This window comes from Telmatherina bonti, assembly GCF_933228915.1.
Source record: "Telmatherina bonti genome assembly, chromosome: 5".
NCBI classification, from domain to species: Eukaryota; Metazoa; Chordata; class Actinopteri; order Atheriniformes; family Telmatherinidae; genus Telmatherina; species Telmatherina bonti.
The window spans coordinates 25,073,048-25,086,379 of record NC_136623.1 but is presented as its reverse complement, the minus strand read 5'-3'; the positions used below and the strand labels follow the sequence as shown (position 1 = coordinate 25,086,379).

Genomic DNA, 13,332 nt, shown 5'->3' with positions numbered 1-13,332 from the left:
AATGTCCTCAAACCGCTTTAATTGGTTTTTTTTTGCTTTTATATTTCATATCGGTGCATTGATATATTACTGTTAAAGAACAAATTGAAAACCACAACTAAATGTCAATAAAATATTTAATTAATATTTACATTTCTTTTAAAACTCAGAAATTACTCCCAATGCAAAAGCAGACAGCCTTGTTGTTTAGTTTATACCCACCAAGTCTGACAATATGACATTTGGTGAGCTGTTTGGACTTGCAGGAGAATATTATGTCACAACACCATACAGTACAGACCGGGGTTTAAAGGGCCTGTATGTGATGGAAAAATTCCAACCTGATCTATGATTGATATTTTTGGGTAGCTGCCAGCTCCTAAGTAACATCAGCCTTCCTATATGTGGTGTGATCTTTCAACAATATGTACCTGTCTGAGGCATGACTTGGAGAAACACTGTGCCTAAAAGAGGAATCAGTGTCTGTGGCAAAACTGCAAAAAGGGAAACATAAAACTCCCATCCTCATGGAGATTCAAAGTTTGAGCTCAGTTTGCTGTTTGTGTCAGTAATTTCTCTCAAGCTGTTTGCTACTGTTTGCTTCCTGTTAATGTGCTTTATCTTTGTACCCAAATATGTATTTGCAAAGTTGGAAGCTGCAGGACAGATGTCAGTTAAGACACCCAGGCAAAGGCAGGAAGACAGTTTGTTGCTCCCATATGAACTAAAGCAAGGTACAACAAAAACAGCTATAAATTTGTCATTTTAACATGTGTAATGTTTCCTTATCATATATTTAACATAAGCACCCAATATTTTATTAACACCTCAGAAAAGTGTGACTATATGTGACGTTTACATTTTATACCTCCAGTTTTACATCTGAAGCTATCCATGTGATCCTACCAGATTTGGGGTTGCAGAGGACAGGTGGACTGCTGCTGAGTGTTGGACTGCTGCTGTAATAACCACTGCTGCCACAACTGCTGCTCATGCTGCTCCGCCGAGCTCCAACAACCACCTTTATCTCTTTAGTGGGACTCACTGAAACAACGACACACAGAATATTAGACTCAAATATAAAAAGTAGGAAACGGGAAAAAAAGAGCAAGTTGGGAAAAAAATGCAGATTATAGGGTAGTTCATGAGTAAATAATGGCAGGAATTAGAACTTAAACTCTAATAATAGTAATTATAAAGTCTGGATGTATTCAAAACTACAAAAGTAGTCCAAATAAAAAGAAAATACCAGGGTGAATAGATAAATATGTAAACAATAACGGGGTTCCCAAAAGTACATTGTGATTCATTTTAAACAGCCTCTCGTACCAAAGCTTGTAAATACTAAGATTTACATATGTCCACAAATTTCTGATGACAATCTGGGGAATTCATGGACTGCAGCAAAACTATCAAGTTCTACCTTTTGATGATATTTGTTGTCTGCTATATCTTCTTAATTCACTGACCTTCACTGCCGTTTTTTTTTAGTAAGTTTTGGTTTTGCAAACCTTGAGTCGACCTCCGCTGTTCCTTTTAACTGCCTAAATCTATTACTTAATTAAATAAGGAACTTGCTTCCAGAAAACTCTTTTCCATCTACTTATGATCTTCTTTTACTTTGACATCAATTACTTTTATTTCAGAAAGACAGACAGATGCTGAAGAGAGTCCACGGCTGTCGACTGTCAGCATAAACCACAAGCTATTGAAGTCTGGAACCATACTGAAAGTTATGAGGGCTTATTTATTTCTTATTTTAAAACATGCTAAACAAAAAGGATCACTTTACTTTTTACAGCAACTAAAGTTGTGACTAAAGTTCACCAAGTTTGTCTCCACTTTTTATTCATTTAAATTATTTGACAGCACCTTAGTAAGATTTGCATGTTTTCTGCTTTTTTATGTAAGTACCTGTAAAGGATGTGTCACTCTCAAATGAACATCTCTAAAAAAAAAAAAGGTTAATCAAAAACAAAAAATGACTGAAGGTTGTCATTTCTACTTCTTTTAGAAAGCTGTGGGACATCTAAATCACATCTATGTCTTTTTTTTTTCCATTCAAGCACTTTTGTACAATTTGTGAGTTTTTCACAAGTAAAAAATGAGAAGCCTTCCCCACATAACATCCTGAGTGATTACAGTATCGCACTGGAAAAAACAACATCCAAACTCCAAGCACTGATAAGTTATGTTTTGGAAAATTTAAGAAATTTTTATGATGTTTTCCTGCTTGGCGACACAAACAGGACTGTTATCTTCATATGGCAGATGCCACCAAGGACACAAGTTATTATGTGTGAATGTGTGTTTAGTTATAAGTGCCAACAGGAGATAAGAAAAATGTGGCCAATGTGTCACTGTTCAGGAAACAATAACAGGAGCAGTTTAAAGGCTTTATAATCAGACTGCTGTCTCAGTGACAGCTTACAATATATTGTTGGTTTTCTTTGACATCAACAATATTAATCCCAACCCTTTCAAAAGAAGATTTTGTTTTCTTTTTTACAGGAAACTACACAAACATTACACCGCACAGACATAATGTATATACTATGCATTACTGTATGGGAGCATCTACCCGAGAGGAAACTGGTGTTGCCTCCATCTGATGATTGCTTTCGGAGACAGAAGGGGCTGTCATGGCTCTCGGGGATGCTCCGGCTTCGTTCATGAAGAAGCTCAATGAGTCGCCGCCGCCGCCGGAAGTTCATCCTGAACTGGTAAAGGAGTGGCCCGTCCACAAAGTGATGCTTATTGGTGACTATAGACAGACAGACAGACAGATATGAAGAGAATGACTATTATAAAGATAAATAAATAAAGTACAACACATAAATTTAAAAAAAAAGTGTATTTATATATATATATATATATATATATATATATATATATATATATATATATATATACACACATATATATATATATATACACACATATATATATATATATATATATACACACATATATATATATATATATATATATACACACACATATATATATATACACATATATACACACATATATATATATACACATATATACACACATATATATATATACACATATATACACACATATACATATATATACACATATATACACACATATACATATATATACACATATATACACACATATACATATATATACACATATACACACATATATATATACATATATATATATATATATATATATATACATATATGGATGGATTTTGCCTGTAAATCGCCCTGAAGTAACTTTGTTGTGATCTGGTGCAACACAAATAAAACTGAACTGAAAATTTGTCACAGATTCACATGGAAAAGTGAACACAAGAACCCAACACAAAGAGGATTAGTCTAGATCCTGCATACATTACACGTATGAATGTGTGACTGTAACCTTACAATAGACAGCAGAAATGTGGGCTTACTGGGACTATTCTCTAGTCTCTTCCAAATGTATCTTCAATAGGAGCTGCAAGTCTGAGCAAACATCACCCACACAACTACATTATTTTGAATGATCCTCCTTTGTGTAACACAACACAAAATCCACAAATCATATTTATGACATAAGGCTGCTTATTTCCTGAGGGAAGATGAAGCTAGCAGGAAGATCTGGTTCTTTATCACATTAGTGAAGTGAAGAGAAGACACACATTGCTGCTGTGTATTGCAACACCACATTCCTCTGCCATGGGGATGTTTCAGCTGTGCTACAGCTCTGGAGAGCTGGGAGAGATGAGGCGAGTGAGAGGAAGGCAGAACAAATGGCCCTACTGTGTGATGAGAGCCATCGAGACTAAGAAGGAAAAAGACAGATAGCTTTATCACATGACCCACCATTCATTTTTTCTCTCTTTCTTCTGTAGAGAATCACTTCACCAGCCATCTAAATCCATTTAGATTACAACACAATCCTGGTAACAACATCATGATTGCAGTATGATGCAATCAAGAACGCATCATACTGCAGTTCAGTCATGTTTAGAACAGGGATTTTTACCCCCCTAAAGCCTTTTCTCTTCTTCTATTCTTGTGAAACATAAAAGGACAATGGAGAACAGGGCATTCATTCTTTTAAAACAAAGTCTTTCAACAAAGGAATGAAGCAACATGCTATTAGGTTGTTGTCAGAAAATGTAGACCCAATGAATGAATGATCCGTGTACCAAGGGGATAAAAAGATTTCTCTTAGTGATGTGTAAGGTGTGTTTACTTGAGAAAAAGAGATAATCTAAAAATTCATCTGACTTAATAACTGCTGATCAATTAGTCCCTCTTTGCTATTAAAACTCAAAACAGAACATGTGAAACATGTGAGATATATGAAAATTAGAGTCAAACCAGCACGATTTAACTACAGAAAAAATCTGTAAAACTGAGGTCAGCTGACCTTTCTGCAGACATCAGCCGCAAATCTAATTTTCTGTCATGCAGTTAACCAACAGAAGCTCATTCAGGATTCATTGTCCAACAAATTGTCAAGCGTGAACAGTCACAGACAGGCTGCACAAGAGGAGAATGGCAACAACCGCAGGACAGACTTTATATGTAAGTTAACTCATTCAATCAAGAACAAGAAGCCCTGCCCACACAGCTCAAACAGATTTCAACAAAAGGTGCTAATTTTGTCTGCAGCACACCTGCCTCTATGCAAGATTACACAGGACACAAAGCAAATGCACAAACATTCTGCTAAAGTGAACAAAAATGTGGAAAAAAAACCTAAAACAACAGTTTTCAGTTCCTCTTACACTCACCCTCCTGCTGCCAACACTGACGCAAGTATTCATATATTCTGTTCAAGTCACAGCACCTAACGCTACCCTATCACACTTTTTATAGGGGTTTTGCTCTTTTGACTTATCAGGTTTAACTAATTTTGTCCTTTAAATTTGGGTCTTGCACTGAGAGGACATTCATAAATCAACAGAAATTTCTCCTAAACAAGTTGCTGCTGAAAGGATTTTTCAGCTTTTATAGCAGTACTGAACACAGTGGTTAGACTTTGTGGTACTTTTACAGGCAAATAACGATCTAATATGACATACCAGAATGAAGAAACTCAGACAGGTCTGCAGGTTGTATTGTGCAGTAATAATGGTCCAATACTAAGAAAATACAAATATATTCACCGCTACAACCTTCCATGCTTTGCTACATATATTGATGCTCTGTAATTTGAGAAACAATTTTTAATATATTTTTCTCCCTTAAAAATGTTTAAAGTGGAACTATTATGTGCATTTCAGGCTTTTTTTTTTTTTTTTTTCCTGAGACCAGAAGGGCTGGGATTGATTGAGTTATTGTCACAAATTGCTTTATTTACTTCAGACCGACCCTCTCCATAGGCTGTCAGATCAGCCTGTGGGCAAAACGAGTGGATTGAGACTCTTCCACATTAAGCCCCGCCTCCCGCCGCTGCACTACATCAGGAGCGCGCACCGCAACTGCTTTCACCGTCATTGTAACATCTCATAAACACAAGGATTAGGCTAATATGTACTCAATAAAAAAACAAAATACAATATCAACACATATCATACAGCCCTACATGTTGGAACCTGAATCAGACCCTGAAAACAAAGTGGAAAACAGCAACCTACAGCAACGAATGCAGCAGGATGTCTCTCTTTGGTAAACTCACCAGCCATCGTTGGAAATAACTTTATCCGACGTTTTCCACCCGCCTGATGTATTTGTACATGCCCTTGTTAACCAGTAGAAGGTAACCAATCACCGAACCTTATCCCCCGGGACGTCACAAGGATTTCCAAGTAGAAAAAACTCTCTAAAACGACACGTTTTTAGTTGCCATGGAAACCGAACGGGGAGAGTGCTGGAACTCCAACTCCAACTCAAACATGCGTTTAGGTGATAAAAAACAGTGCTGTTTACATGTCTGATGAGGATTCAACCCTGTAACACTGTAGAAAGCTCAGAAAACTTGAAATACCATAATAGGACCCCTTTAAGAAATTTTAATGACTGAGGTTAACTAACCAATATAAAACTAGACAATCGTAGATAACAAGGAAGATGTGTTTCCAGGTCAAGAACATAAAAATCTGATGACCTATTGAAGCTTTTGACATTTAAATCTTATTGTCCTAATGTTTAGCATTCCACACTGGGTCTAGAAAGCCCCCTAGCCAGGTCAGGTCAAGCAAAGGATTTGCAGGAAACTAAGAAATAGCACAAGTATGGGATATGACTTAAGTTCAGACTGAGTGGGATTCAGAAATATCAGGAATGAAGTTTATTGAAACAAACAGTTTCAATATCAAAGCCTTTAGGTACCCACTGGAGGCCATTATAACCTATTTTTTTTGTTCTAGTTAGTAGATATTTTTACAGAAAGGTAAACTATAATCGTAACAAGATCCTTGCAGACTCGCCTATTATGCTAAATAGCAACTGGTTCTCCTTTTTGTTAAAAATTACTGCAGGTCGAGACTGAGGGTCTTTTTCTCCTTAGAAAGCCAGAATTGAATGGCAGCCTGTCGCAGGTCACCATCACTGCTCCGGAGATTGATTCAACCAGAATATGACTAGTTTTGCTTTTATGTAAATTTAAACAACATAAACAGAACATTTAAAGCTTAAAGTAAAATCTGACAAAATGGAAATGTAAAAAAAGTTTACTCTTTTTTCCCTTATAACTTCCTAACTTAAATGGGCTGTCTATAGTTCAATTATTTCCACAGTAAAGGATGAAATGCTCTGTCCAAAATGATCTTGTGGGCAGCTTTTCAGTCATTTGTCTGGTCCTATGGCTTTGTTACCGAAATCAAACCCACTAGTGGAATCTATGGATCTGTTTCATTCTCATTCTCCATACATCTGCAGACATTTTGTCAGCTTGCTGCTCTGGAGCATTCAGGTGTGTGTTAGGCAAACAGAGAGAAAAGACACCACCAACGACTTTAGAGAAGAAATTGGCATCAAACTTTATTCCTTAGAACTTCCTGCTGCCCATCAAGCTGGGGAGGGTTATAACGTAATGTCCAAACAATTTTCAAAACCTTTTATGAACACTGGACTCAAATCAGCAGATTTGTGCAACGTTTGATGTCAAGTTCTGCACGAGTCAGAAAATTAAGTCTCATGTGTGTTAGTTGTGTTGGAGCGGGTAAACTCCCAACACTTGCAGGACTGCTGCTCTCAAGGACCAGAGTCATCCCTGCACTTGTCAATCTGTCATTGTGTTCTTGGGCAAGACACTTCCTCTACAGCCCACAGCACAGAAACAGAACTTATCAGAGTCACTAAGGATCCGTTTATGGCAGACAACTCAGAATCACCTTCCCTCCACATCCTACTTGACCTGTCTGCAGTATTTGATTCCATCTTCCACCACATCCTTCAATCCAGGTTACTAAATACAACTGGACTAAGTAACACCACCTTCATGTGGTTCAGACTATACCTCTCTGACCAAACAGAATATGTCACCATGGGTGGTTTAAAGTCCAGGACCCATACTGTCACTTCTGGGTTCCTCAAGAAATAGTGCTCGTCTCCTTTTCACTCCATACCTGTTCTCCCTTGTTCAAGTCATATGTCGCTCTGGTATTTCATTTGAATGTTATACAGATGCACACAACTGTACATGACAACTGATACACACACGTCATTGCTATCGCCGTCATCACTCTCCACATTCACCGCCTGTCTGGAGGAGATAAAGGTGTGGATGGATTACAACCTCCGGCTCCAAAACTGAAGTAACATTAGTCAGCACTCCTCGCCTTGTTTTCTCATCAGTGGTAACCAATTTGGTTGTTACATTTGACACTCATTTCATCTAACATCAAGAACCTAACATCATTTCATGACTTACATATTTGGCACATTTTTGCATTTGCTAAAAAATGCCAAAAATACTGTTGGTAACTTACAGTTGTAAATCCAAAGTATTGACACAAAAAATAACCAGTTACAAAAAACTTTTTCTCAGCCACAATTTTTGATCTGCTGTTTGGAACAAGACGTGATTATTTTTATCCAAGTTTTTTCCCTAACAACAGCAGCCTGACACTGATGGGGGCAGTGAGAAGTAACTAAGTTGTCGACTGTGGACTGCAAAGCTAAAAGAACAAGATTCGACACAAACACACTATTTCCAGCACGAAGAGACATAAAAAAGCAGTACTACCAATTTGACAAAGAATCTTTTTTGCAAGAAGGCTTTAACCTGTAACAAATTATTTGCTAACACTTATTTTCTTTATTGCAAATACTGGTTATACGTTTGCATTCCATCTTTTATGGATCAACCAGTGCCGATAGAAAAACTAGTCCTCACCGTGCTGAATGATTCCATGTTCAAGCAGCCTTCGTCCCAGCTGCTCAGCTTCTTCCCTGCTTGGCATCTCCCCCTCCTGCAGCAGCCAGTCAATAAACTCTGAAGCCACCAACGTCCGCTCAAATGACTCGCCTTCCTCTTCTCGGGTCTGTAATAGGTTATTTTCTGTGTTCATCAGCCTGCAGAGGGGAAAAATACTCTGTATCAACTTGATGTTGAAAGTTCAGCCTTGTAGAGACTGGGAATGTGTTCAGAAAAGTGAACATTTGGTTTGGAAGGAATTTATCATTCGCAATGTAACAATGACTGAAATAGAAAAATGAATATGGTAAAAAAAAAAAAAAAAAAATGCATTTGACAGTTTAATTTAGCTAATGTTTCCATCCTAAGAAGTAGCAGTGAACACCAGCCAATGGCAAACAGTAATATTCAGTTGCAGTAATATAGTTAAAAGCCCTCTCAACATCCAGGAGAAGAAACATGAGTTACTGTAGAAAGTGACCTTTTGGGATGGAATTTCACAACAAAAAGCCTTTACATCTGCCCATTTCCCTGCTCTGTAATCTGCATGACAGCTGCACTGTAACTACACTCCAAATTGGCAGTTCAGCCAGATAAGTGACTCTTAAAACTAAGTTCATATTATTCTCCAAACCTCTGAGACCAAAACGATTGCACAATTATACCACAACTACGTTAAAATGAACTTCCAGATCTGCTAATAGAGGCCTGACTGGACTGAGTCAACATAACTACATGTAAAGTTTCAAACGTCTCCTTGGAAACAGTCGACTTTTACTGATTTAAGTTGGTAGGAAGCCTGTAGCGAGGGGCTTTGTCTCTTCTGAATGGCACTGGGTGAAAAACCGAGAAACAAAAACAAGTAAAACATCTGTAAAGAACAGGATTGCTGAGTCTTTCATTCTCTTTCACTTAAAAACACCATCACCTGTGTACTACATGTGATAAAATGAGCCAAAGAATCTGTGTCAGGGGCACTGCTCTCATGGTAATCCTGCAGTGAACCATCAAGGAGACCCTCCAACACTCTTTCATTACTATTATAAACTTTAATTCAAGGTCAAAAACTCACAAGAATTCATAAAATTTGAAGGAAATTTAAGTGATTGAAACAAAAAGTTGTTTAAAAACACATTATAAAGATGAAGGTATGAAGCTCCAGGCTAAGAAACCATTATAAGCACTGACCTAATTAGTCCAGTCCAAACAGGATAAGGAGGAACCAGTGCTGTCTGCATGTCTGACAGTGAGCAGATCATCTTTAAAACTTTAACTTAAGCAGAGATTAGTTTGTATCCGTGGAAACCAGGAGTATCCAGTGGTGTAGCTTGTTGCCAGCTATATGTCGATGTTTGAAGCCAAACCGTGACTGTACACTTCTGATTAATTTGGACTAAAAACAACAAAATCACATCTATTATTGACCTTTGAATGCGCATTTCATGTTCCTTGTTTTGTGTCTTTTAACTAGTTTTATCTGCTGGTTGCTCATCAAGTGGGAGCATTCTCTTAATTTGAACTCTATAAAGAAAAACCACATATTTATCACAAAGACAGGTGGCTGCTTTCATGTTGGTACTCTAAAGTGCATTTTACATTAATCAGCATGCTCAGCAAGCAGCTTTACTTTGGCACAGAGAGTAATAATTAGCTAGACACAGAACATTAAAGTCAAAACATTAATGGAAAGGAGGGAGAAGTGCGTTATCTAAGCTGAAATGGGATCTTAAAAAACTGAATTACACATAATGAAACCTAAATGAGGTGCAGCATGTAAAAGCCTCCTCTCTGCAACAAGCTTCATATTTTCCTAAGCAAATTTGACCAGCCTCCCAGTGTGGTTCATTACACTGTTGACATTTCAGAAAAGGCTGGAGGCCTGCAACTTATGAGTGGAACTATGCCCTCATTAAACTCAGTCCAAGGGTCATACTGTCTTCCTCAAATTTCAATTCTGAGTTGAGGAGAAAATAGAACAAGAAAATGGCCTGAGATGCACGCCCAGAGCTGCTCGGCTTTAAAGTCAACAAACCAAATAACACACAACTTGTTTGGCTGTGAAAATTTGATGGATTGGGAGAATTAACAGTATAACAGCAATGGCTCACATTAGGGGTCATCATAATACACGTTTAAAGAAATGGAAGAGATGTTCCATGATACCTGACTGTGTACAGAAAGCTATTAAATCCATCCAGACTAATTAAGTCAATAGCTAATGACATGTTAGCTCAAAAGGACTGACACCATGCACTGTGCTGTGGGCTTTGAATAAAAGCAGCTTGAGTAATGCAATGCATTATTTATCACCTGGGACTTTAAATGCACTGTGTGAATGGATGATAACTCAAACTGGGACAACTTGAGCTACGATGACCTGGATATGCATACGTAACTCGGTCTGAGTGGTGTCCTCTGAGAAGCACTGATGATGTCTTGCAACAACTTTTAGCTGTGATAATGTGAATGTCAGGGTCACTGAAAGGGCATGCGAAATCAAGTCATAGAGGGTTTAAATGGAAGAAGCTGAATGTGAAGTTTCCCTAAAGCTTTTTATTTTCATTATTTAGCACAGAGCCTGATTTTATATATATATATATATATATTTTATATATATATATATATATACACCATCAATTACACCAACATGTGGAGTAAACACACATTAGTCAGGGTTCCATAACTAGCTAAATAACTCTAAATTGATCTATTGAAAAGCTGCAAAAGTCCAGATTAAACCAGACATATTTCCACTGACTAGCTGGAAGCACATAAACTACACTGTGTAGTGTTGACAAACTGAGGGAAAGAATAACAACGACTGTGGAGATCCACAAGATGTAAAGAGAGAGAGCTCCTCTCCATGCATTACTTTAATCTATAGGAATAAATAGTATAGAATAGTATAACTAGATTAGTATATTACATTATAACTGGGAAGACTGTGGTTAGTCTTGTGAGTCTGCTGTTTGGTATTCTGACAGGTCACATCATTTAATCTTTCTCAAATTGTGACTTAATAGGAACAGAGAAAAATGTCTGTCGTAAACATTAGCCTAGAATGGATTGTAAGTTCATCCAATTAAACTGAAATGTTTTTTCTGTCTTTAATCTCATTGTCAATCTTTAATGGCTCCTACCTGATACCTAATGCAGCGACAAATGAATGACAGTAATATTTATCAGGACTCTGAGAAGAAACTAGAATTACCATATCTAAGCCTAACAAGGTTTAAGGTAAAACATCCATTGTCAAAAATCTTTTTTGCCTGTAACAAAAATATAGATGCAGCAGGTCTTTAGTCAGTCATGTGGAAATGAAACAACAAATCTCAGAGAGAAGAGCAGCCATTACGAGTTAAAAATCAGCAATGAGCTTTGTTTTTAAGACTGTGTTACCTTCCCTTTCACTCTTTTCTGTCTACATTTGTCTGACTTCAAAAACACAACAGTCCAGTTTGATGGATGTCCTGAAAGCACAGAAATGGCTGCCTACCATTTAAAGTACATACAATTTAAGGCTGCTGTGGAAAACATGCAAAACCACTGGTACAGCAGTTTAAAGAATTCCTTCTTGGTTCCAAGAAGTTTTTCAAAGTTCAGACTAAATGGGACCCAGGGAATGAAAACCATTCCTGGTTATTTTTTTTTAACTGTGGGAGGAGTGGGAGGGGGCACAGCATGCAAATATTAAACATGCAACAGAAAATCTCACAGCAGTGAGTGGTACCTTAAGAGAGTGAATGGAATACCTCATAAATCATAAAACCATAGCATGAGCATCAGTATCAGGGCTGTTCTGAATTCTTTTTGAGTTGTGCACTGATCCAAAATTTTAAAGCAACTTTCATAATATGGCTGGATAGATCTGAGGAGTCTGTTATCACCATTATCTACTATTTGATGCGCCTTTCATATCACTGCGGCATAACTACAAAACCAACAGCTTGTTTATACAAAAACTAATAAACATCCTGGGTGTCAATCACAGATATACTGTATCTGAAGCTAAACATTAGATATATAATACACATAAAGACCAAATTTATTATCATATTCAATGGCAATGGACTTGGAGAGTAAGATTTTAACCGCAACGTTGATGGTTTCATACCAGTGCTGACAGAATTAGTTTATTTACAGCCCATCCAACGAAGTTTTCATAAATTTAGTCTAACAAGAAATAATAACGAGTTAAACGTAAACAGTTTACTGGTGTTAGTGTTTAACATCATCCCCTGACAGATATATCAGTACTGTCGTATATATGAAAATGTTGTCTTGCACAGCGTCTTAAGAATGTCCTTCACAGTAATTATTATTACCTCCACCAAGGCTGAGGTCACGCATTTGGTTGGGTTGATTTGTTTGTCTGTCTGCTTGCCTGTCTGTTACAAATATCACTCAAAAGGTTATGGACAGAATTTTATTACGTTGTCAGGAAAACTCAGAAATGCAATCAGGAAACAAGGAATTAGATTTGAGCATCCAGATCACTGCCTGAATAAACTTTTTGTTTGTTTGTTTGTTTCTGTACTGTAGAGTGACTGGGACAATTTTGCCATGAGAGCTTTTAACTCAAAAGCTAATGGCCACAATCATTTGCAAAAATGTATATATATTTACAACGGCTTGGAGGAGGTCTGTGCTCTCTGGGTGCTTCTAGTTCAGCGCAGTCTGCAGCAGTACACATCACAGCGACGATGGCAGTTCGGGGTCAGTCTCCATGTTTGCAGTTAGTTGCTAGAGACTCATTACTGTCTACATTCTTAAAAACAAACATCTCCCTATGAAAAAGACTTTACCTGGACCTGAAACACACATAAACATAGCACATTGTGAACAATGCTTTAAAATGTCCTCCCCGTCCAAGTCTGTCGCTTAGGAACTGCTGTCAAAACAACATCTGCTGGGGTCTGTTTATTGAACATTGTTCTTGTTTTTTTGACTAATGAAGATATCAGAGATCAATCCACGCATGAGAAGGGATGTTTATTGTCCCCCTTGAAAAAAAATAGACATGAC

General features: G+C 37.4%; 1 protein-coding gene across 2 annotated transcripts in view; it reads right to left on the bottom strand.

Annotated features, from left to right (window-relative positions):
• Positions 1 to 13,332, bottom strand: part of deptor (DEP domain containing MTOR-interacting protein) — a gene marked incomplete at its 5' end in the record, with an annotated part of 36,584 nt that overhangs the window by 15,187 nt on the left and 8,065 nt on the right. For both annotated transcript variants that reach the window (XM_079240789.1, XM_079240788.1), the window contains 3 exons: positions 886 to 1,023; positions 2,561 to 2,743; positions 8,287 to 8,465. In XM_079240789.1, coding sequence (XP_079096915.1) covers positions 886 to 1,023; positions 2,561 to 2,743; positions 8,287 to 8,465 — 500 coding nt within the window. The remainder of the gene's footprint in view (positions 1 to 885; positions 1,024 to 2,560; positions 2,744 to 8,286; positions 8,466 to 13,332) is intronic.